Here is a 26060-nt window from a genome sequence, read left to right as displayed (position 1 = left end):
AAAGGCAGTTTAATCCCATCAGATTCTATAGTGGGGCCTCCACCTTCACCCCTAAATAAAAAATGTGCTTCTATTAAAAAGCCTTTCATAATCATACAGTAGCCCCTTACTAAACTGGATATGTTTTTCCGACATTAGTAGGTGTTGGGTTTATCGCACACACATACATTTATAAATCATTGCACTGAAATGACACTAATGTATTTTGGGTAGGCTACACATTACATTATAAACAAAAATATAAATCTGTGCAGTATGCCTATACAGTATACAGTACAGCAGTAAAATCAAATGAATACCTAGCATACTTTCTTTTTACTTTAGCCTGTAGGCTACTGGTATGGTAACACAAAATAAATCATGCAAAATTATTTTTGCGTTTTTTTGTTGTTGTTATTTTTTTTAAATTATTATTATTATTATTATTATTATTATTATTATTATTATTATTATTATTATTATTATTAACTTGGCCTAGACAATTAACACAAAATAGATCACAATGCCGCATTGACAAGTTATGATACTTACAGGAGGACAGTCAATTCTCCAACAAATTTAGTCAGGGGTGCAGTGCTAAATTGTGCACAATTACAAACCACCTGCACATTAATAGAATAGGTGTGTTTCCTATTTCTATACAGATGTTTAGAATGAGCTGCAGGGGTTAGTGGCACATGTGTGCATTCTATTGCTCCCAACATGTTGGGTAAACCAGAAATGTCATAGAAATTTGTTTTCAAGGCTTGTAAGTACACCCTGCTTTTACGGAAAAATAGTTATATGGCTGTTCGCCTCAAAAATGCACAACTGGCAACACACAAGAAAAAGCAGACTGGGAAATGCCAGCAACAATTGCGATTGTTTAAAACATGCTTTCAAAAGTTCATAACAAATTGATGTAATTGTAAGTGTTGCAATTGCCTGCAGCTTTCATACATCTCATTATAATATGAGAACTCTCATGTGCACTATCTCCGCCCCCTTTTTGCAAATTTTTTCAGGAACGCCCATTACTACATATTCCTCTACACTTGAACCGCAAACAGAAACTGCTGTCGCAAAGCATTCGATAAAAAGTCACAAATAGCATTGTGCTTGTTTAGTACATTTCACCCGACTTCCGACTCATTTGCAGCTGGTTTGCAACTACTGCGACAGGCGCAACACTTTAGTACACCTATCCCTTAATTGCCTATTCTTATTCTATACTTTTCTGTAGATACTGTTGTTACATATCATTGTCATCAACTTTTTCATCATACTGATACTGTAGCTATAATTTTGAAATTGTTTAATCTAGTTTACTCCATGTACAGTATATTTAAAAGGTAAGAAATGAAAGAATAATAGCATGCACATTTTATTAAAACATGTATTTCTGTTGGTTAAAGATCAATAAGAAGTAAAATGAATGTTCATTTTCTCCCTCAGATTTTGGCCTCTGCAAGAAGAGGGTCTCTTTTTTAGCAGGCCACACGACAGCCTAATTTGTTTTATGAGTGTGGACATTGATACACCAGTGATGCAACTCAGAGCGTGACCTTTTTTTTCAATATCTTTAGAACGGTGAGTGATGATCTACTATTTGTTTTAACACTTGGTGCTGACAGTGTCCAAGATATAGCAGTTTATTGTGTGGAAGCTGCTGTCTGTGTTTTTTTATTGTAACTGTGATCCTGTGATTTGCAATGTGCTTCTCCAACTGACATATTTTTAAATTGTATTTAAAACAACAAGTAAAAAATCACTTTATTATACCAGTAGTACACAACCAAACTACTAGTCTCCCAATTATGTTATAATGAGAGTCCATTAGCATGGATTTACAGAAATCGATTATAATATTTTTCAAAGAGCGCTTTAATGAATACAGGCAACATTAAGCATACCTGGAAGATACCAGCAATGCTTTCTGCTTTGAGCTCAAAACATTTAAAAGATAACTGCCATCATCTCAATTTGTCAGAAAGGAATACAAAAACAAAAACAACAAAGGCAAAGGGGCCAAAATAAACAGTTCAAATAAAAAACTATAGGCTGGGCATTCACCTTCACTATAAAATTAACCTCACCCCACTCCACCCCACCCCCATTACATATGACAAATGTATTACTTAAAATATCATTACTTTTACATCGTATAATGTGCTTTACCATGCTTTCATTATGCCTTTACTTTTCTATAGTACACGTTTTACCCTTTTACCACAATATAATGCAGTACATTTGTATACCATTACCTCCAGGAGAAACAAATGGACAATTTAAATGTATTAATGTAACTGTTTTCTAGAAATAATACTGTACACATTGCTCTGTTCTGCAAGAATTTACTCAAAAGCTGAGCATAGTTTCTGCCATTTACTAAAACTAAATTTGTATTCATATGATATTATGTCAGTAGAAAAGTATCAATTCTCTTAAGAATCACTGACAACATGTGATGTTTTTTAATATGGCCATATGATTCTTAACCAATGAAGGCACTATAAAGTGAATTAACAGCCTTGTTACTAGCTGCTGTAGAGAAATCCAGTTCTTCCAGTGCCTTCCAGCACTGTCATTGTATGCACACAGATTAAAGGTTGTTATCCTTGCCACTCTTTAGAAAAGAGCATAGCTAGCTTTGCATACTGGAACATGTGACATGCTTTGCCACCGAACAAATCCCACCTCAAAACAGCTTTGTAAAAATCAAAAACAATTACAGAACAAAACATTTGACACAGCAAATTGCTTTCCATTTATAATCCTTTGGACCATCAACAATGGGTTTCTCTTTTGTATTTCAGCGAGACAATATGCTGACAAAATCTGGAAGGACCAAATGCATGGTCTGACTCATTAAACTTTTCGTTATTTTGCAGGAACGCAAAGGGGCCACTCTTTAGTCTAACATGCGGCAACAGAGGGTGAACATCTGTTAAAACATTCCCATTTTCCACAAGCTAAAGGGAGTTGAGAAGATCAACAGGTCTTGAAAGGAAGGAGGAGAAGAGGAAGGGATGTATAAGACAAGTTACTTGCGTGAAGTGCACAAGGAAAAATATGAACGGTCAGACACTTTTGAAGATCAAAAAAACCCAGAAGTGTCCAGCTTGGGGTCTGCTTTTCAAGGATGGGAAAGTTTACAAGAGCTAAATGACCGGTTTGCCAAGTACATTAACCGGGCCCGAGTGCTGGAACAAAGGAATGCCGTCTTCAGAAAGCAGCTGGAGACTCTTCAGAGGATGGAAGAGCTCTCTGGCCTGGAGGAAGCCTTCACTGAACAAATTGGCCTGAATCGCATGAAGATACGGGAGTTGTCTGCAGATCGTTCCAAGCTGCAAAGAGAGCTGAAGGATGCTGAGCGAATGCTGGATGAGTTTCAAAACAAGTAAGTTATCCGTGACTGAAACAACCATATTCAAGGCAGGGAGTTAGACTTTTGACACTTTAAATGGAATTAACTGTGTTCAAGCAGCAAGATGACAGGGAGGCTGCAAGTAGAGTGTCAAAATCAACTCATGAGTTGGTACTCCATTGCCAGAAATATTTGCATAGATAAAAAAGGTTCAAACTATCATTCAGCCTCTACTAATTTAGATGATAGAGGCTGAACACTTTTCATGAAAATCAAGACAAAAAAAAGAGAAAAATTGCTGTATTGTATGGATCAGACTACAGTATATGGATAGTGGGCTTACATCCAGGGATAGTACATACATTTGAATAACCCATACTTTGGGGGATACAGTGTAAACATGATAATATGCATAATATGTATTCTTGTACCCTAAGACACCTTATTAATATTTTTGCAAAGATGAAAAGTCAATGTTAGTGTTACAAAACAGAATAAAAAAACTTGAAGAGACATATTCCTGTTCATTTCTAAAACAATTACTTTTAATTTGTGCTTTTTATGTAATTTTCAGATACAGGAATGAATGTGAATATCAGCAGGAGCTTCGAGGGACACTGGAGCAGTTTAACAAGGTAGAGCTTTCTGGAGTGAAAACTAGGTAGTGACAGTTCAGGACTGAGTATATTCAGATAGGAACACCTACTATTTTTACATTTATAAAGCTTGTGTAGCATACCAATGTAAAATCATGTCGAAATGAAGTAAAGCCCAGTAAAACTATACTGCAAGCGTGGCTGTGAAATTTCCACAGTGATAGGTACGTTGTTAGGTGCGAAGCAAAGTATTGTGAATTCTATGGTAAACCTTGGTAAAGCAAAATGAATGCACAGTATACAGTAGGCATTGTGAAAGCATGGTAATATGTACATTTACTAAGCAAATATAAGGGAAATATTTGCAAAATGCAAGTATGTTTATTTTCATAATGTGATATGTAACTTTAAGTAAAGGAAGACATCCTTGTGAATATTTATTAAATAAATGTAGACAATGAGCCACAGGGGTGACCTTTCCATGTTTTCCATTTCCGTTAGTGTGAAACAATGCACACAAACAATCCATCACAGCACCATGGCAGTGTGTGTTACAGTGTCAGCAGCACTGTGCAGTATTTATTTCAAATGCATTGTGTTACTATTGCTGGCAAACTGTGGTCTGCTAATGTTTCCTTCAATGTACGTGCACTTGCATCATAACTGTATCCAAAAGGTATTTTTCAAAACGTTTCTATAAGTGCTACAAATGCAAATTAGTTCACAGAAAACTCTACTTTGGCAGATGATTCCATTGCAATCGTCCCACCTTTTTTATTACAGTTTGGAATTATGCCATTCTAATACTCATACTTTCATCCTATTTATATTCTTACTCATATCAATTACATTAATATCAGACCATTTTTAATCATGTTGTCCTATCCAAAATGCACAGCTTTCTTTATTTGCCTAATGAGGGCAAATAAGACTCAGTCCTACTATTCACATGCAGTGTGGGGTTCCTATAGATGCATTGTGACATCCTCTTATTCACCAAGATAACTCTGCCCTTACCAGATTTATGGTATTGGCTATTGGCAATTAACTAGCCTGACAGCAATCTGGAAACCCACTGGAAGCATATAAAACTAATATATATAATTATTTTTATTGTTATTCTTTTAATTCATGCTAGGAGGCTGATGCTGCTTTGCTAGAGAACCTGGAACTACAGATACAATCTCAGTTTCTGCAGGATGATATAAATGCCACTAAAGAGAGACACAAAAAGGTAGGTCAATAATGATATTACACTGCCTGGGGAATTATAGTTTCAAAAAGAGACACCTTTGAAGCAGAGATAAGAGTAAAATGCAGATGCTCCCATGACCCTCTTCCACAGCACAATGGACCACACTCATGAAGCATTGCCAGTAAATACATTAAAGTCCTTCTGGATTTACTAGCACAGTAATGCTTATTATGAGACCATTTTTTTTCTTTCCAAGGACACATTCTCTTGTGATCTAGGACTGTACATCACATTGCCACCACACAGAATATACTCAGTTCCATGTAATTGATGTGACACTAATTAATACACAAAAACTGCAGAGAAAGTAGGCTTATATAACAAATGCTAAAGTTTTAGCATTTGTAGATAAGCTTGTGTTTATTGTAAGCACAGGAGACGGTGTGGTCCAGTGGTTAAAGAAACGGGCTTGTAACCAGGAGGTCCCCAGTTCAAATCCCACCTCAGCCACTGACTCATTGTGTGACTCTGAGCAAGTCACTTAACCTCCTTGTGCTTCGTCTTTCGGGTGAGACGTAGTTGTAAGTGACTCTGCAGCTGATGCATAGTTCACACACCCTAGTCTCTGTAAGTCGCCTTGGATAAAGGTATCTGCTAAATAAAAGCACAGTATTGGCATAGGAAAGTTCATCCTAATTTAAATATTGATCTAATTAAAGCATCATTGGCAGGTTACAGATAACAAAAAAAAAAAGGTACATTAATTAAAGCACAGAAGTCCCCTAAATTGTAACTAACCATAATTTGGTAATAGTGGAAACAGGTTTACCTCACCTTGCCTGACTCCCTGAACAAGCAAGGTAACCGATAGTGGATATTAGGTTAGGCACTGTAGTTGAAGATTAGTGCTGATTGGTGTCTATGATACTAGCCATAAATGTATTCTGCATTATGCTTCTAACTAACTTCATGAGTTTATTGTTTGCCTTTTCTCCTCACAGAACCTTGCTGAAATTCAAACCTATATCAGCATTCTCCAACACATCATCCAAACTACCCCTCGTATGCCAAATTTAACAGAGGGAATATCTGAGGTAATCATTTTAATCTGGATTTCCAGAATTCATAAAAAATCCATAAAACTTGGTTCCAAAGTTCCACAATACAGTGGAAATACATGATGGAATTCCAAGATAGGCTACTCCAATTCATTCTTTTTGAGGTTAAATATATTAAGCATATTTCAAACTTCAAAAGCTGTGCTTATTCATGATAATTTATTGTTAGGCTTAGATTTAATATAAATTAACCATTGAGTTGTATGAATTTAACATAAATTCCATAAGAAATCAAATGTTAGGTAATGGGTAATTGCACTTATTTTGCTGATCCTTATTATAAAGTGTTAGTGTAATTTTAACCCTGTATTTGTAATTTTAGAGTACTGAATGACTAAATATGCAGTATGTATTAGAATTGGTCAGTGTTGTCATGTGCAGTTCTTTTTTATACCAGGGCCAAGAGAAGCTGCTAGCTGAAAGAAGAGTGCCTTCCCTGCAAAGCCAGCTAGAGGAATACAAGAATGCCCTCTGGCAGTTACAGACCCAGAAGCAGAGGCTGCAAACTGAGGTGGGTCATGGTGACAATGGAGAGGGTGTTTTAAACTGGATTACAGTATTGCCGAAAGCCAGTGGGTTCTTTGAAAGCAATTAAAGCACACACTAGCACAGACAATATAACTTCAAAATGACCTTTGTGACACATTCCGCTTTCCTGCTTTCTTTCCATGGATATTTCTAGAGGATATACCAATATTGTCTGTCAAAGTCTTACTTTGTATTCTTTTGCTCCTTCTCGGTGTGTATGTTATTAGCTATTTCGCTGTTTTTATGTCCAGTAAATACAGCTGAATTGTGGTTTTGGAAATGGTCATCTGAATTCATTTGAAAAGCATATCATTTTGAGATGTCCTGGAAAAACATATGCCACAATTTGAGTTTCGTCTTATTTTGTTCAATATTACAAAAAAAAAAAAAAAAATCTTGATAACCCACAAACATTTAAGTTTTCCAACAAGACAATGAAATTGTGGATTGATATATTTGTTTTCCAGGACACCCCTCAGAAGCAGTACAATAGGTTTTGTTCAAAAAGATGTTCATTTTTTGTAGTGGTGTTTTGAATTTTGGAAGGGGTGTAATGAGGTAAGTATGGTGCCAGTACTATGCCTTTTTGACAATCGTGGCTACAGTGAAGATCAGCTGATGTATTCTAAATGTTTGTGGTGCTAGTTGTTTCATATTTTACTTTTAAAATACATAGGCCAAATACATTTGAATGACTGTTCTTTCTTGTCAGCACATATTGAATTCACAATTTGCTGCTCTAATTAATTTCACATCCAAGATACATTGATTTGGCTACATTCTAAAATACCCTCTATATGTGGAACTATCAAATCTGTATGTATTTTCTTTCTATACTTGAGTGGCCTCTAGTGGTACAGAATTGGATACCTTTTGTAGTTTTCAAATCAATTTCTCAGTATTAGCTGCAGTGCATTGTGCTTAACTATGGCATTTTCAGTTAGATTACTTCTGACAGCGAATACTTTATTTCCAAACTGAGCTAGAAAGCCTAATTTTAAAATATAAATATGAAAGGACATGAATGTACACTGGTATTGACTAAAATGGTATTTATTAATTTAACAGTTTCAAAGTTCTTAGGTATGTAGCAACCATGATCCCAATTAACCTATCAGTTTCTCAGTATTTGGCAATCCACCATTATCCATGATAAAGTTGATACAACACTATGTAAAATTGAAATGTACATAATGGACTACCAACCCGCACTGACTGTAAAATTTGGATACTTTTGAGTATAAATAATAGCCACAATATAGTTTAGGGATCCATTAATAGCAATCGCTTATACTGTAGCAATGCAGTGTTAAAGTAACATAAAGATTTATATAAAAATAAAAAAAAGACTATACCACAACATGAAGGCTTTTAATGGTGGTGTAATAAACTACTTTCCTGTATTTATAAATGTTTGTTAAACATGTGATATGTTTTGAACATCATTAGAATGGACCAATATATGTTTATTTTACAAAAACATGATTATTGGCTTGAATAGGACTATTTGAGCAACATGTGGATAGTGTAGGTTTGAGTTTATAGTTTGTAAACATCCCAAACCCCCCCTCCCCCTTCCCAGACTTCAGTGTTGGAACAGGCCATCAAGAATACGCAGGAGAGTTACGATGATGAGATTCAATTGTACAACGAGCAGATTGAAGCTCTCCGCAAAGACATAGAAGAGACTGAGAGGACCTTGGAAAAGTACACAGGCGAATGCCGGCATCTGGCCATGTACCGAACATCTTTAGAAAATGAACTTGACAGATACAAGAGAATCATTGAGAACGAAGATAACAGGTAAAAACTCTTTGTATTTATTATTGTCACAAGCACTGCTGCACTGTGCTCAGGCAATACACTCTGATTCACCTGCTACTAAATATTCACCAACTGCAGAACCGCTCCATTAAAACTTGACCATTCCGTTAAAAAACATAATTACCTACAGACATTTTCATTAATTGTGAATGTAAAAGGACATTTAAAAAAAAGAAAATGTGAGCGAAGAAACTCTGAGGAAAGTCATGATTTGCAGAAATAATGTCTTACTTTAAGTACCGGTTGAGCCTCCCAGAAATGTGGTAGCCTTATGGTACAGTCCTGAGGGAATGCTTCCAAAACTAGAGGGCCCTTGTCCCACCTCTAATAAGTGGAATGAATTATGGCAGGGGTTTTAAAATGTAGCCCTTCTGTCTAGAGATACTATATTTTTTAAAACCTTTATTTTACTAGGTAAGCACATTGAGATTTAAATTCCTTTTACAAGTGCAACCTAGCCAAGAAAGGCAGCAGCAACACAATAAAACATGGTACAAAAACAGATACAAAAATAATATACTTAAGACAAAAACAAATCATATTAATACAGTAAACAATCAGTGAAACAGTCAACAATCAAATAGTAACAGACAGTAACAAGTCTACTCAACTACTTAAAACATGCACAACTCTCAAGTAGATAATCGTGCAGCTTGCTCTTAAATTGTACTAAAGTTATTCGGGACTGCAACTTAAGTTTAGATTGTAAATCATTCCAAGACCAATGAGCAAAATAGGCAAATTATCTTTTAGCAGCCTCTGTTCACTTTAGGAACCGTAAAATTAAAAACAAATGTATGCAATCTTAGACTGTAGTTACAAAAAGCGACTATAAAGTATTCATTTATATATGGAGGTAATTTACAAAGAATAGCCTTATATAACAGAATATACCAGTGCTTCAACCTTCGCAAAGCCAAGGAGGTCCAGCCAACCAAACTGTATAACACACAATGATGAGTATTGTACCTTGAATTCGTAATATTTCTCAAGGCTGCATGATATATAGGATCCAGTTTGCTAATGTTAAGGGCAATGCAAACCTATAGACTGTGTCCCCATAATCAATTTGTGGTAAGAATATACAAGAAATTAGCCTTTTTTTGTAACTACAGAAAAACAAGATCACAGTCTATAAAAGAAGCCTATCATGAATTTCAATTTTTTTGCAAGATTATCAATATGGACCTTAAAATCGAGATTACTATCCAACCAGATACCCAGATACGTATAGTTATCAACTATCTCAATAACTTTATTATCTAAAGTAACTTTATTATCAAAATGATTGATTGCCAAGGAAGGGGAGGGATTACATGAGTATAAAATAGTATCATCTGTATAAAGATGGTACTTACAGTGTTTAATGTTATCACCAATGTTATTACTATATAGGATAAACAATAACTATAAGAATAGATCCTTGAGGAACACCCTTATTTAACAAAACAGGATCTGACATCAGATTTGCATGTTTGACAATCTGTGATCTATTAGTAAGATAGTTTTGAAACCATCCAACTGCTTGCAATCCCATATCAGCACTCAATAATCTTTTATTGAGTAATGCATGATGAACCATATCAAAGGCCTTGGAAAGATCAATAAACAGAGATAAACATGTTGATTTTTTATCTAGTCGTTTTGATATCATCTATAACTTTCAATGCTACAGTCACAGTACTATGACCTGACCTAAAACCAGACTGCATGTTGTTTAAAATGTTGTTAGCATCCAAGTAACATTTCAGTTGATTACTGACCATAGATTCCCAAATGTTTGCCCAAACTGACAAATTGGAAATGTACTGTAGTTGTCACGTCAGATGGATTTCCAGCTTTTAAGAGAGGAGTAACATAGGCCATATATAATACTGTTAAAAAAAATCAATTCAAGATCATTATTTTCTTTTACTTTCATATTTATTTGTGCATTCCTGCGTACCCCCTATGATCCTTAGAAGTACCCCCAGGGGTACGTGTACCCCCAGTTGAAAACCCCTGGATTATGGGATTAGTCAACACAGGCTGGGGAAATCATAAAATAGAAACAGGAACGCAAACTACACATTTTATACAGATCTATGTATCATTATTAAAATGAACCCATGGTATGAAGCACAGGGCAGTGAGGGCATGTCCCTTTTATAAATCTTTCAATGTTTAGCAATAAATGCACTAAAAAAGTAGTGAAAAAGTACATGAAAATAATTGACAACAGTGAAGGCCTTCTTAAAACTGTTCCAATGCTTTTGATTTTTGTCTCTCTCTCTCTCTCTCGCTTTAGGTTGAATTCAGCAATAATTGGGACTCCTACAACCTTGTTTACAACCAATTACCGATACAGCCACACCCCCTCAATCATGACAAGAGGGAAAGGTAAGAAGCGCAGAGCCTGGTCACACGATTATGTATTTACCATTTGTCTTGGTTGAAAAGTGTGGGTTGGGAACACCATTTTAACAAACAGGAATATGCAGCAAGAGGTGTGCGGCATTCTCTACTTGATTTGCAGCCCACACCAAGCCACACTTTGAAAGCAATTGGTCACTGCAAACCATAAGAGCATATTATAGCTGAACAATAGCCTGTTACTCACACAGTGTTTCATATATGTTGCTTGATAGACTGCAAAGGGCCCTATTCTAAAGGATTTAACTCACAAGTTAAATGTTGTTGGAAATAAATACCTTATTATGTATTTTACATATTCATACTTACGTGTATTTATAACATAATTAAGATATGTCTTCTTACTCTGTTTAGTTCATATTAAATTCAAGTTAATGATACTGTACATTTAACACTTATTCTTGATGTTAACCTTGTTCATGGTAACTGTGACTTCTTTCTAGGTTTGTGGTTCTGTAGGAGTAAATGGGGAATCATGAATTCATGTTTACTTCATAAGCATTCCATCATGATTTCTGTGTAGTCACTAAATAATTATCTTGCTATTAATATAACTTAAAATAAAGCAATATAAACTTCTTTACTATAAGATAAATGTCTTTTTTTTTCTTAAGATATCACCCAGGCTGTCCAAGATATCACAAGTGCTAAACCCAGGCAGAAAAGCCTTGCCAAAAAGGTCCTGAAAAAAAAGGAAATCACCACAAAAGATGTGACAGACAACAGCGCTGAAGAGAAAACTGGAGATCCAAGAGAAGAGGGAGAAGAAAATGTGGACGATGAAGAGGTTAGAAAAGAAGAACATGGGATGCTGTATCAGGACGTTGAACCAGAAGATGTGCCAGATGGAGCTCAGATCAGCAAAGCTTTTGATTCATTGTGTAACATCGTGAGGGAGAGAATGAGAAGATACAAGAAGCCAGAGCCCATTGCAGACTTCTACACTAAGGGGCGTTACGTGCTTGTGACAGGCGAAGCGAGCTACGTAGACCCATTCTTCTGTTCATTGAGTCCTTCCAGTGGTCAGATCATTGTTAAGATCCAGAATGATCTGATGCCTCCAGATGATCTTTATAAGGCTGGTGACAATGGAAAACCCACTCCCCCCTTACCAGTGCCACCGAAAAATGGAAAAGGCGATGAAAAGGAGGATGACGAGGGCAAAGGAAGGGATGGAAATAGTGGAATACATAATACAGGAGGCAATGGAGATCACCCAACGCCAACAAGCTTTGAAGACCCAGGACCAGGACCTTGCCCAGGACCAAGCGTACCACCTAGGCATCCACCCAGACCGCGCAGCAGGAATGGGAAAGACAACAACCATGATGATAAGAACCGGAGCGGCATGCCTCCTTTGCCCACAACGCCCCCACCAAGAACCTACCCACCAGCTGATTCTATGAGCTACGAAAAAGTGGAGGTGGTTGAATCTGTGGAAAAGCTTTCAGAGGATGATCAAATTCAGGCCTATGAGGAGACCGCAATGATTGTGGAGACCATGATTGAGAAGACGACCAAGAAGAAACATGGAGACAAAAGCTCCTAATTTGCCAGTCGTTCTTTGTGAGATAGTGGTTGTAACTTTTAGGTGCTGTTGTGCTTCACATTTAAGAAATTTGACCTTTACTGTCTGATAAACCTGGGGAAAGAAGATGCAGTGTGTAATGCTACGGAGCACAGAGAATGTTATACAGTATTGAACCCAGAGTTTTGAATTGCCACATACAGTATACATAATCAGCTATCAGTTTGCAAAATTGGGTTACAGTGATTATCCTGTACACAGTTTTGCTGTGTATTAAAGCGATTTAATAAAATCACATTTGATTCATTAAAATATACTTTCAGTTCTCCTGTGTATGTAGTGCTGTACTCAAAAAAACATATCTGGGCTGTCATGCCTAAATATTATGGAAAATGTGTCTTTTTTTACTTTTTACTTTACTTTTTTAATCAAACTGCATTCAATTTTTCAAAACAGACTTTTAAAAACTCACAGGCTAAATCTTTGTAAATGTGGCCATAAACGTACTGTAAAAAAAACAAACAAACAAAAAAAGGTCCCCTCATTTACACCACAGTGCTTCAGTGCATTTGCCTATACCAGACACAAGGTGGCAGAATTATACCGCATTTACTCATTGTAGAAATGTGTGCAAAAATACATTTTAATCACAATAAACACCCATTGCATTCAAATGAGAAATTATGTACCTATCAAGAAGATTGTACTGTAAAGTGCTGTAAAGATCATTTATTATAATTATATTAATATCTGAAATTAGTAATATTCTAAAGATAAACATTTATTATTGCTAAAAGTGTAATTTTCAAAATGATTTCAGTATTTGTCAGAAAGTTTTGTCAATTCTGTCTTATAAACTGGTATGAATTCAGATCAATGCAATCAATGCATAAAAACAGTTTGCCAAAAGAGGATTAAAATGGTTTCAAATTCACTAAATTATTATGCAGGAATAAAACAATTTATTGATGATATAGATGAAGCTTTGTCTTACTAAAGAAGACTACAGTAACAAAAAAAGATATATTTCATTCTTTTAGGATTTCAAGGTTTGGTACTAGTGCTAATATATATCACATGGAATTTTTAAACATTTAACGGCACCTTAACAAGATTTAAGTAAAACTACAGTACACTCAAACCAAAAGCATCACTTGGTATCAGACTCCACTGGGCTTGCACAATAAATTGTAACACAGTTATGTACTTCACAGGGTCTTAACAGTGCCTTGTACTGATGTAGGCCTAGATTCAAACAGAATTGTACCACTGCTATTGCCACTGCTGTGGCCACATTGATGCTATCGTTTTAATTTAGTGCAGCCTTTGAAATAAAACATGTGCTGTAACTGGAATGCTGAACTAAGGTTTTTTTTTGAGGAAAATCAAACCTATTTACTCCAAAATGTATTCAGCACAATTGTTTTCTCAAAAGGAAAACAAAATCCAAGTAAAATTCCAAAATGAATAATAAACTATTTAAGATTACTTTCAAGCCCCTGAATGAAAAGTTTATTTCTGATTTGGTCATTGTATTAGGTGTGTTACTCCTTTTCTTAAAAAAAAAAAAAAGACTAATGATGATTTGGAGTAAACAGCTTTGAGAAGCTGACATATTTATTTTTCTAAAACGGAGCAAATATCAGGAGCTGTGAAATCTACATTGAAATGTGAAATGGCTGGGCTGTTCTATTAATAACAAAGTCAGTGATTCATATTCTCTCTCTGTCTGTCTCTCTCTCTCTGTCTCTCTCTCTCTCTCTCTGTCTCTCTCTCTAAACAATCTAAAACAATATAAACCATATTTATCACAAAAATATAATGGGAAAAAAATGTCACTGCTTTGTTTGCAAGATATTAACCTTTAAGTAGTATGTCACAAAATCATGTACATAAACTGTACATACAAGTAGTAGGTTTAGGGCAGGGGACCGAAAACAAAATATAGTAACAGCATATACTAAAGTGTAAAAAAACCCCAAAAAACTAACTTACAAATTGTGATTATCTGACCACAAGAAACATTAATTGTATTCGTGCTAATAAACACAGAAAGGAGGGTAGAAACTGGACTAAAGGCGTATGGAGTTTATGAAAGAGAAGACCGACATGCAGATGACAGGAGGGCTAGTTCTTGCTCAGCAAACTCTTCAGGCTTCGTTCCACAGCCTCGTCCAGTTCTTCCTCTAGCTCCTCCTTTTTGGACATGGCCAGTTTGGACTGGTAATCTCTCACTATTTGGTCTATGTAAGGGGCACTTTGTGTTCCATGGAGCATCAGAGTCCATTCCTTCAGCATCCCTTTCTGCAGTGCATTCCCCTCAAAGCCAATCTCCAGGACCCAGGTCCCCCTGGGGTCTTCTCCCCAAGTGTGCGTTGTCATAAAAGGCCATTTGTCAAAGCCAACCTTGGAGTCGTCATCTCGAGGGCGGCGACTCAGCAGAATGGATTTTGTGCCCATGGGAGAGGTCATGTTTATGTTCAGATCTCCTCTTCTGGTGGAGTTGACAGTGATCACTGCCTGGACGTGCTCCAAGTATCGGACAAAGTTGTCCTTCCCTTCACACGTATCCATCGTAATTGTCAAAATCAGCTTGCCTTTTGATGGTATTTTGCTGTAACAGTAAAATTAAGATACTTAGTTAACAAGAATTTGTAACCATATCAATACTATCACAAGTCCCTTCGGTTTTCATTAACTGCACCATATATTTTTTTCAAGTGGGTTAAGCTTGTCAGTGTCAAATTTCCCCATTGGCTCAAGTAAGTGTACAGTGACGTTTTCATGTTAGCTATATTTGACATGTTTCATATATTTCAAATATAGGTTCACCATGAATCTATATTTAAAACATACCAATACATGCACCCACCATACATAGGTTATACAAGCTAATAAAGTAGATGGAGGCTCTTATTAGCTCTTATTAGCTCATATTGAGTAAGGGAGGAAAGTTTGTGTAAAACTGAGACTTTGAATCAGAGACTTAAAATAGGCAATGAAGTTCACAACAATCAAGAGAGGAGGACTGTACAAATATTACATTTGTTTTTTTAAACAGCTAGCAAATCACCATGAGATATATACCGTATACAATATATATTTTAAAGTATCCATATTATCTAAAATTCTCCAGGTTTTTACAATGCCAACATTACAGATTCAGCAGCTTTGCTACTGTTCAGGATACATTAAGAATAATACCAAGCAAAGATGAACAGTGTTCATAAAGATAGGCTTGCTTAAACATCTTAAGAATGTCTATATTTTTCTCAGTACTAGCTTGCAGTCTAGACTTTAAGGTTACTTCTTAGAAGAGACCCTTGAAGTTAATAGGAATCTGAGTGACAGTGCACTGATCTAAGGGTGGAAAAACACTCTGTACCTGACAGGGGATGTTGCTAATGAATTACCATATGTGGGGATAGCCTAATAAATTAAACATTAAAGCATGCCAAGTAATTACAAGCTTTTACTGTTGGCCGTAAACTGCTAGAAATACAAATGCATAGTAAATGGGGGTTATGAATGTCGTGTCCATGAGACTTGAGGGGGAACGGCACTGGCTGCTGTCAGATACAGTCCTAACCGGAACACCACCCTGTGATTAAGTTTGGGGTCTTTCTGGGCCAGAGCATGCAAACTGTGTAAAGCTGCATAGTGGTTTTGTAATGTGGTCTCCACTAGAGGCCAGGCTGTCTATCATTTCACCAAAGGTGAAAGACATGAGTGGCTGGTAAGCCCTATGTGCCACATATCCTAATTTAATAAAATGTTCCTCAAATGTGATTTTTTTTTGTTTGTTTAAACAAATGTCTTCTTAACATTTGGTAACTGTAAATCCTTGTCCAAAAAGAATTGACACGTTTTAAAAGCACTGCAAACGTGCTTTTAAAAATAGAAATGACAGGTGTATTTGTACTTCAGGATCATTAGTATTGCAGATCTATAAAATGCATAGTTATTTTATCCTGGTTCTCTTGAAATGTAATATACCACATATATAAACAGCTGCGTTCCAGTTCCCCTGAGCTAGCTGAACTGTCTGCTTTTGGCTGGTGTCACCTGCAGCAGCAGGGTATGGTAAGAACTTCTCCAGTATAAACCATGGGTGTGTTGTTGAATAAACAATAAAACCCTTTCGCAGTGGAGTTGTATTTGCGGGAACAGAAAACATCAATACAATCACTACCAGTTTGACTACGTTATTCATGTTTTTGACATGTTTTGTTGGTTTATATTTTTTACTGACAAGTAGACACAACATGCATAATTAAAACCTGCAGTTTTAACATTTTTGTAAAATACCTGTAGTACTGCAACAGTAAATGCAAAAATGAAATACCACTTCGATAGTAATTGCTTTGCACATTTTTATAACCAATGCTTTTACTGCAGAAGATGAGTCTCTCCGATATCCGGAAAACAAAAGAATACCAAACAGCACGAAAACTTGTCCAGATGAGATATAATTGCTCATAATGATAAACATAAATTAATGTCCAACAATATGAAGGTTAAATTATGATACTATCTCTTTAAACGTTTTGCATAACTGAGCACAAATACTGAACAGACATTTTGCTTTTTAAATTTATATACACGATATGTTTCATATAAGGAATGGTGTATAAGAATCAACAGGATATTTTTTTTTAATACCAAAGCCTCTTTTTTGAAACCTACTAACTTAACCTTAGCACACCCTCATTATGGTTTGATTTACTGTCAATGTATTTGTGCAACAAAGATGAGAATTACAACGGGCAACGTTAGACCTTGGGCAATCAGCAGTCTTAATTAACAGGGACAGGGAAGCAATGCTTTATGGAGCACAGAATAATAATATAGATCAACAGTGATGACATTTAGTAGCCCTTGTATCATTTTAATCAGCAATCAAACAAATGAGAAATGTTCGTAGATTGCAAAAAACAACTTGTACAGAAGGATTGAAGCAATATCAACACAGCATGATATAATCAACTGTGTGTGTGTGTACGAATATTTTATACAAAAGTATGCATTTTAAAAAGCATACAGGTTTTTAAAATGCATAGTTTTGTTCAAAATAATCATACACAATACACAGTTGATTATATAACAGGCTTGTCGACATACACTTTTTGCATTTGATAATGCTATATACTGTATACCACTTTTGACAGAATCTGATTTTTTAAAATTTTTTAAATAATATTCCTTAGTTGTTGCTGCTGCAGCTATTGATAAATACATCGACATTATATCAACAGTTTTTCAACTGCATTATTATCATACTCAGGGTAAAATACATATTGTGGAAATTCAGGTGTTCTTCAGTTACTCCTCACTGTACAAATTACAAGACTGAGCACCTTTTCACGTACATCCTTTAGAGATCCAAAAGATATGTCTCGTACAGTATAATATGGTCTTCAGTTTCTCTCTACCTAGGTACAGTATCTACTCTCTGCCTTGACTGAGTAAAAGAGAAGCTTAACAATAGATACACTGGCAATAACACAATCGCTCTAGGGAAGCTGTTTATAAAGCATAATTGTAATTGTACAGTCTAAAAGTACTTTTCATTGCCACCGTGTCCGTAAATATCTTCTTTTCCTTTACCATTTTCTCTTAAGAATAGGCTGTTACGGTTGTTATTGCAAGCTGCCAGGATTTTTTAGCTTTCATAGTTTCAGTTCACCTGTAATATGGCAAGGATTTCTGATTTTAAGTTTTAACAGATAAACACAGATACACCATATACTACTTATTTGTGGTTCATGATGCAGTTTACTATATTTTCTTGCAAAAGAGGTACAGCACACACTGTGCTGTTATGTGATAAGTGCAGTACCTGGTCACGCTTTATTTTAAGGGCCATTTTTTTGTTTATTAAATGTTAACAAACAGCTAATAAACATGTTAATGTACATTATTTATTTTCTGTTAACTGTTAGTAAATAATAAATAGGCCAGCTAAAACTGCAAACACCAGAGCCCTATGGATGATCAATCAAACACCAGAGCCCTATGGATGATCAATAACCAGTCGATCATATGCTTGAAATCGGTTCAAATTGTTACTGTAGTAATTGTGGTAATACAAGTTTTTATTAACCCTGACCCTAACCCTAACCATAAGCTAAAAATTAATAATGTTTGTTAACAGTTAATAAACAAAAAAACGGCCCTTAAAATAAAGTGTGACCCAGTACCTTATAAAAAAGGGTTTTTGGTCAATGCCAAAAGAGTTTCACTTTTTGGATGAATTAAAAAAATAAACACAATTTATTAATAAGTTCTTATCAGATGTGTTGACTCAGCATCATGTTAGAAAAAAGAAAAAAAAGTCTTCAGTGATTTTTCTATATTCAATTATCAATTAAGTTGTATTTTAAAACAGGCAGAGGCAGAGCGGATTGCACACAAACATGTTTCACTCCAAAAATACCATAATCAGTGTGTACAGTAATTAAACACAAAAACGAATGACTGACATGCATATTTTACAAAAAAAGAATTACAGACACCGGATAAACAACACGCAGGCCCTATTTTGAGGCAAGTTCAAAGTTTAACCCATTAACCAATTTGAGAGTTTTAAAAGGAATAGATTCTTTATGTGCTCCAAAGTCAACTAAACTTCTGCCTAGTTTATAACATGCTGTTTATATAAAATAATCAGACTCCTTGTTTTCTTTTTCCCCTCCATACCTGTACCAACACATACTGTGAATTACTGTAATTCATAATTACTAACCTCTTATTTCAAAACTCATAATCAGTTGTAATTATCCAAAACATAAGATATCCTAAGTATGGGGCCTAAAAGTAATTGGATGCAAAGTAATAAGGAAAAAAAACTCTTGTCATGGTAGTTCTCTTGACCCAAGGCCACCGTGAGCCTATTTGATTAATATGAAGCTCAACAGGTAATGCCCTGGATGGCTCTAACCGTGGGCATCTCAAGAAACAAGCTACACTAAGCCTGCCTTAGCGACCACCTTTGAAGAGAGACCACCTGTCAGGAGAGACTGCTTGCAGAGGCCACGGGACGTTTTTCCTCTATAATTTATCTGTGAAGAGCGACCACCTGTCATCTGCGACCAGCGACCATCCATAAAAAAAAACCTGTAGGAGAAACCAATCTCTGCTTATCAGTCTGTGATTCTTTGAAGTTTCCAGCTAAAGATTACAGTATCTGCATTACTACGGCTTTACACAGATGTGAACTTGAACAAACCGGAACTTAAACAACTTGAAGTGGAAAGAAATATGTGAAGCACCGCACGGGGGGAGGGGGCTTAGATCGGCCAGGGTGTCCTTGGCTTGCTGCGCACCAGCGACCCCTGTAGTCTCGCCAGGTGCCTGCGGGCTTGCCTGCAAGCTGCCCAGAGCTGCGCTGTCCTCCAATGCTGTAGCTCTGAGGTGGCTGCATGGTGGGTCTGCAGTGTGAAAAGAAGCGGACGGCTGATGGCATATGCTTCGGAGGACACCGTGAGTTCGTCTTCACCACTTCCGAGTCAGCGTGGGGGTGGTAGCGGTGAGCTGAGCCTAAAAAATAATTGGCTATTCCAAATTGGGAGAAATAATGATAAAAACAATTGCCGACTACTAAATAAAAAGAAAATTAAATAAAAAAATCTTGGGAGCCTTTGGCTTCGGCCCTCATTAACCAAGTTAAACTTTTATACAGCAATGTTTTTAGTGTTTTAAAAAGTAACAGTGGGCTAAGCCGTCCTTTTCCAGTGTGCAGGGGCATCAGACAAGGTTGCTCCTTGTCAGGCATGTTGTACTCCCTGTCCATCAAGCCTCTGCTGTGTCTGCTGAGGAGCAGGCTGTCGGGCTGGACAGTGCCCTGCTCCGTCCATCCTGTAGCAGTGAAAGTGTCCACCTATGCTGACGATGTGAATGTGATTATCCGTAGTAACCAGGATGTCCAGGTATTACAAGAGCCTTGAGACATTCCAGGGGGCATCGTCAGCCAAGATCAACTGGGCCAAGTGTGACACCTTCCTGTCAGGCAGTTGACAAGAGAGCGGCCCTCTTGTTTTTCCCCAGGTGCTCTGCATTTATCTGGGAACTTAAATGGAGCAAAACTGGGACTGCCTTGTAGACAAGTTGAGAGGGCTGCTTCAGAGCTGGCGGGGGCTGCTGTCTCATCTGTCCTACAGAGAGAAGGTACTGGTAATTAACAACCTGGCTGCTTCCATGCTATGGCACAGATTCATGTGCCTGGACCCTCCCCAGGGGGGTAGGGTCCAGCAGGGTAGCAGCATTCAGAATGATGGCGGTGCACAGGCTCCTGTACACTGGAGAGGAAGCTGGCCTGCTTTTTCCTCAACAATGTGGGGGGGCTGGGTTCAGGGAAACATGTTTTTTTAACGCAACCACAGCATTCTGAACAGTTCCAACCCGATTCTTTTTTATGCAAATGTTTAAAATGTGGAAGAATATTAAAGTAGATAGACAAGACGAGGCTTTGACCGGCCAGTGTCTATAGGTGGAGCCTCTCTTTTTTAACTCACTTATCCCAGCACCTCGCCACCATTCAGAGGCACTGTGGACCAGGTTTATGAAGGCAGGAGTGGTCAGACTGACCCACCTAATGTCTCCTGGGCTTTCTCACTGGCTCAGTGCTGCTGAACTGGCTGGCAGGCTGGGCTGGCGCTGCAAGAGACACGTTGACAGGGTGCTGTCTGAGATCAGAGGCTCTCTCCCCTGGGCTCAGAGAGGTCCTATGGGAGGAAATGGACTGAGGCAGAGTGAAGACACTAGTTTTCCAGCGCTGCTGTTGTCTCCTGGTGAGGAGGAGGAAGGGGAGAGTGGAAAACTAATGTGATTGAAAAATGTTAGATATATGGTTTTCCATATGACAGATAGCAATGTTTCTGCATTCGGGCTCTCTGTCCTGGGTTAGCAACAGGAGTACACTGCACTGTTGTATGTGTGTTGCTACTTTCCTCTGCTCCCGTTCCAGACCCCTGAACAGGCGGCTGCCTGCATCCCGACTCCTACTTTCTCCTTCTCTTCCCGAGTGTGTGCTTCGGAAGTACCCGGAAGTCTCGTATCCACCCAGGGCAGTGAGTGCTGCAGTATGCCGCAGCTAGAGTTGGAAGGAGCCAACTGCAGACACAGCGCCACCACCACTAATGTGGCCAGTTAAAGAACGGCAGCTACTATTTTTTTGTGTTATTATTTATTTCTTAGCAGACGCCCTTATCCAGGGCGACTTACAATCGCAAGCAAATACATTTCTATATTATTGTGTGGGACTTGTTTATTATTTTTATTTTTAACCCGGTTCTACCATAGTTGGTACTTCTGGGGGTTTTGTGTTTATTTTTGTAATACCTGCTACCCTGCCTGGGTGCTGACTGTGGCTTTGGCCCTGTTGGTTTTTTTGTTTATTTTTAATTAATAAACCACTACTCAGTCGCCAGGTAGCACTGAGGTTTGCCCACAAGCTTCCTGTTTGCCCACGTCCTCCCAAAGACTACACCTACTACCCTCTAACACACACACAGTTGTAGTCAAAAGTTTACATACCCCAATGGAAATTTATAATTTCTAGAAATTTCTCAAATAAAGAATTATAGAATACATTATTATTATTATTTACCATATTTGTAGTTTTGTTGAAAGTAATCAGAAATGAAAAAGGCAAAGCATGTTGTGAATCTTATTTGAGCAAAAAACGTTTTACTCCAACAACTTGCACTATCAAATGGGATAATAATTGTGTAATTATTATGTTTCAAGAGAAAAGACCCTTTAAAATAGTGAAGTGTAGCCCTTCTCAAGCAAAAGCAGTATCTTTGATACTGAAGCGTTTTGGTGGGCGCAGGTGTTCCTAATATAGACGTGGGGATAACCCAGTTTGCAGGCAGACACACTTGCCTGTCCAGATCTTAACCACTTGTACGAAACAGCCAGGCTTATACAGACCCAAATCGTTTGTTTAACTTGTACTGATTCTGATTGCATCTCCTTCTCTGGATACCACCATTACCGTTTACTACAGTATGCATGTTCTTTGGCGAAACACTGCTGCTTAATGTTGCAAAGCAATCTGGACAATGTAAGAACTACAAGTTGAGATACAGCAGGAAAGTGTCATGGACTAAACACTTACTGTGTTTCTTGTATTGAACCTCCCACACAATGAAATCTTTCAGGAACTGTCTTCCAGTCCTTTGACATTTTGACCATGCCACCTGCATCAAGAACTCCATATCCGAAGAGGTGGTTGAATTCCAAACCCACGCCATTTCTACGCCATTGGTGAACCTCATCGTGCAGCTGATTCCTTTTGGATGTTAACACTGCCAAGTGCTGCATATCACGCCAGGTTAGATTTGGACTGTAAATGTGAGTAAAGAAAAAGAAAATCATAAGTTTAAAAAAATAACATTAATACAAACATGCAGGAAACATACAGCCTAGCTACTTTATTAGGACATATCTACCCGATCGAATTTGCCATCACCCTGGCATGTTTTCCTAGTATACCTTGGATCCCTTGATTACTCTGGAAGGCTGAACGCATTCCGTAGTTGACTGAAGTATCATTGCGGATCAAGTACACCCAACAGTGCTGCATTTATACCCTAATGGAGAAGCTACCGGCACCAATCCACCATGTCAGAATGGTTTGAAGAACATGACCACCACAATCTCCAGATCTCAATCCAATTAGGCAAGTTTAAAATTAACTTGAATGACACATTCATCATGACAATTCACCCTATATCTCACTGCACCCATTCTTGAAATATTAATAACTGGATAAATTAACATCCCTTGAGAAAACTTCCAGCACCTTGTACAACATTGTGTTAAAGCTTTGATTAGGGCAAACGGTGGGCAACCCTGATGTTATACATAATTTCCACTTGTAATTTTAATTTCTTAACAGTAACAATACGCCATAGTATTGATAAATGAAAAGTTAACCCGTAGTAGTTCTGCTTAATATATGATTGTCTTCTCTTCATGCGTTATGGCGTCACAGCACAGTCTGTATGCCGTCTACAAGGAATCCAAATACTGGAAAAATAAACATCAGTGCTGATGGGCATTAAATGAAGTCTTATCTGACAGCTCCACAATCACAAAGCCTTCACCAAGATTGACATTGCCTAGCACTGCACTCTACTGGTTAGGCTCTGACACTTTAACACAATGATAATATGTGTTCAAAGCTACAGCGTGGTGCTATGGAGAGAAAGCTTTACAAAGGCTGTAGTGTGATGGACAATGAAAGTCTTACAGTCAGAAAGGTCAACATTACATATACCTTTGTGTGAATCTATTTTCTGGCTTTCATGTATGCAGTTGCAATGGCACCTTGCAACAAGTTACAGATTCAGTTTTGGATTCAGTAGTCTCTAACCTGCAACTGCACTGAAAATCACTGTCACATTATGACATTAAGCGCCACACAAACACATGATGTACTTGCACCTCAGATTGCAAAACATGGTTTGGAAACTCTCTAATGCTGCTGATTTCTTCAATCCAGCACTGAGTCATGTTATCACTCCAGGTTAAACTACAGGGTGTGGAATTGACAGGAATAATTAAACTTCTCTGTGATTGTCTCTGTGGAGTCCTGAGGCATGCAATCATTTACAATAATGAATACCCTGTAGTGGCTAAATTATTGCTTAAATAGAAAAATCCTAACAACGCCCACAATGATATTAACAGCAGTAAATATAAATACTGTCATCCATTAACTCTTTTTTTTATTTTACATTGGATGCTCTACATCTGAAGCTAAACTAATTCTGTGACTCATTTATAAGTTATATGAGTCATTAATAAAATATGTATACCTGCCACCCACGGCTGGTGGCATATTATAACTTTCCTTTTTACTGATGTATATAGGACATGAACACATACCTGAAGCAGCTAAAGAACCAGGACTTTCCTACATACAACAAATAATTTGGAGCAGATACACTGCTACATGTTAATTAATATGGGAAAGTATCATTTCACTGACATCAGACATAGCTGTATACCATCATGGACTGGAAGTGGGGTTGCCACCTGGACGGATTTTGTACTGCCTTGCCGGTTGCCGGTGAAAAGATTTAATGTGTTTTTTGTTTTTTTTTACTTGGGACAGTGCAGTCACACTGAAAGTGGTATGCTGTGAGATTTTACAGATGCAATGTTCATACCGGGATGCATATAGTTATGTAGTTTTTTTTTGTCCCTCTAAAGCTTACATCAGTATACCTGACCATTTTAACCAATATGCAACAGCATCAATCTATCAATCAACCTGCTGCTTCACTGCATCACTACCTTGTGTCCTACACACATAAGGTAAGAAAAATAATAACATTAAAATAGAAATACACATGGGGTGGCCAGTGCATCTCGGAGGTGGCAACCTCAATTGAAAAGCTTTTTTTTGTTTACTTTCAAGTGAATCAAAACCAAATCTCAGAGCACATTTGAGGGAACAAAAAATTAGGAACACTTACAACATTTATTAAACATATTTGTGTACCTCACAAGACTGTTTTGATTTACAAATGTAATCCATGTCACGCATTCTGTGATATATAGAAGCTGTATGTTGCAATACAAATGGCAGATGCTTGTTTCGCAAGACTTTGCAGCAGATTTCCATTTCCCAAAAATCCCTCAAGGAATTACAGCTGGAAATCTTTGAGGATTGGTCACCTATCATCCAGAACAACTGAGAGACCAATCCCTCGTTGTCACAAGGGTGGCTGCACTGGTGAAGACAGACCCGGAAGAACACACAGTGCTGAGGGTGAAATGTGAATGAAATGAGCTGGTGCACCAGTTTTTTCCAAAATAAAAGTTTTTAACAAAACAACTAGACAAACACTTAACAAACAAAACAAAACGAACACTCAACCAAACAAGTATCATGCTGGTGTATCCAACACGAATAGCAATTGTTATTTTTGTCTTTAAAGCTTACTCCCAACTTTCTCTCCTGTTCTCTCCACAAAGAACACCCAACCTCGAGGGAGTGATTCATGCATCTATATATACAATTGTGCCGGGATTCAATTGCTAATAAATTATTCACTTGAATCCCAGCACGTGAACTCATCTGTGCACTTCCCGTGCTCACATATTAATACACATTTTATCTGCATGTGAAATGATTGTGCAGCCCTCGTGCCTAAATACAACTATATCATTTAAATCACTTGTGCTACATAGCCCCATTATATCCCGTGCACAAATACATATACACCAACATTAACACACCACACACAACATAACACACAAAATACGCACAGGGGTGGGGCACCCCACCACACTCCTGCAACACTCTGCCTTTAGTGGAAGTAAGAAATGCACCAGTAAGCATACCAAATCTGCTATTTTTTACATGCACTTGGGGTACCAAATGTACTAGAGGTAAGACATGATTCTGAGAACTCTATTGGAGCCACTCAGGTTCTTTAAACTTTGAAGTTTTAAGAAGTCACCAGGATGTGAGGACTGAAACAGAAAATGATACAAA

General features: G+C 37.3%; 2 protein-coding genes across 2 annotated transcripts in view; one reads left to right on the top strand and one right to left on the bottom strand.

The window, feature by feature from the left end:
* Window positions 1-2864: 2864 nt before the first annotated feature.
* Window positions 2865-12863, top strand: LOC117403274 (filensin-like). Its single transcript, XM_034921405.2, has 8 exons — window positions 2865-3379; window positions 3921-3981; window positions 5081-5176; window positions 6139-6231; window positions 6653-6766; window positions 8366-8586; window positions 10895-10986; window positions 11634-12863. The coding sequence occupies exons 1-8, from the start codon at window positions 3009-3011 to the stop codon at window positions 12566-12568; spliced, it is 1983 nt and encodes a 660-aa protein (XP_034777296.2). The 5' UTR covers window positions 2865-3008; the 3' UTR covers window positions 12569-12863.
* Window positions 12864-13477: 614 nt separating this feature from the next.
* Window positions 13478-26060, bottom strand: part of LOC117403276 (neuroendocrine convertase 2) — a 60317-nt gene continuing 47734 nt past the window's right edge. Inside the window, exons 11-12 of the mRNA XM_034005306.3 lie at window positions 22668-22895; window positions 13478-15161 (exon numbers count right to left, since the gene is read on the bottom strand). Coding sequence (XP_033861197.1) covers window positions 14675-15161; window positions 22668-22895 — 715 coding nt within the window. The 3' untranslated portion in view covers window positions 13478-14674. The remainder of the gene's footprint in view (window positions 15162-22667; window positions 22896-26060) is intronic.

The sequence above is a fragment of the Acipenser ruthenus genome, chromosome 5 (genome assembly GCF_902713425.1).
Source record: "Acipenser ruthenus chromosome 5, fAciRut3.2 maternal haplotype, whole genome shotgun sequence".
Classification (NCBI taxonomy): Eukaryota; Metazoa; Chordata; class Actinopteri; order Acipenseriformes; family Acipenseridae; genus Acipenser; species Acipenser ruthenus.
The sequence above is the reverse complement of the archived record's forward strand: the minus strand, read 5'-3'. Positions and strand labels throughout refer to the sequence as shown.

Coding starts and splice junctions, on each gene's coding strand:
- LOC117403274 (XM_034921405.2), top strand. CDS start 3,009: ATGTATAAGACAAGTTACTTGCGTGAAGTGCACAAGGAAAAATATGAA. Junction 3,982..5,080: donor CACTGGAGCAGTTTAACAAG/GTAGAGCTTTCT, acceptor AATTCATGCTAG/GAGGCTGATGCTGCTTTGCT. Junction 6,767..8,365: donor AGCAGAGGCTGCAAACTGAG/GTGGGTCATGGT, acceptor CCCCCTTCCCAG/ACTTCAGTGTTGGAACAGGC.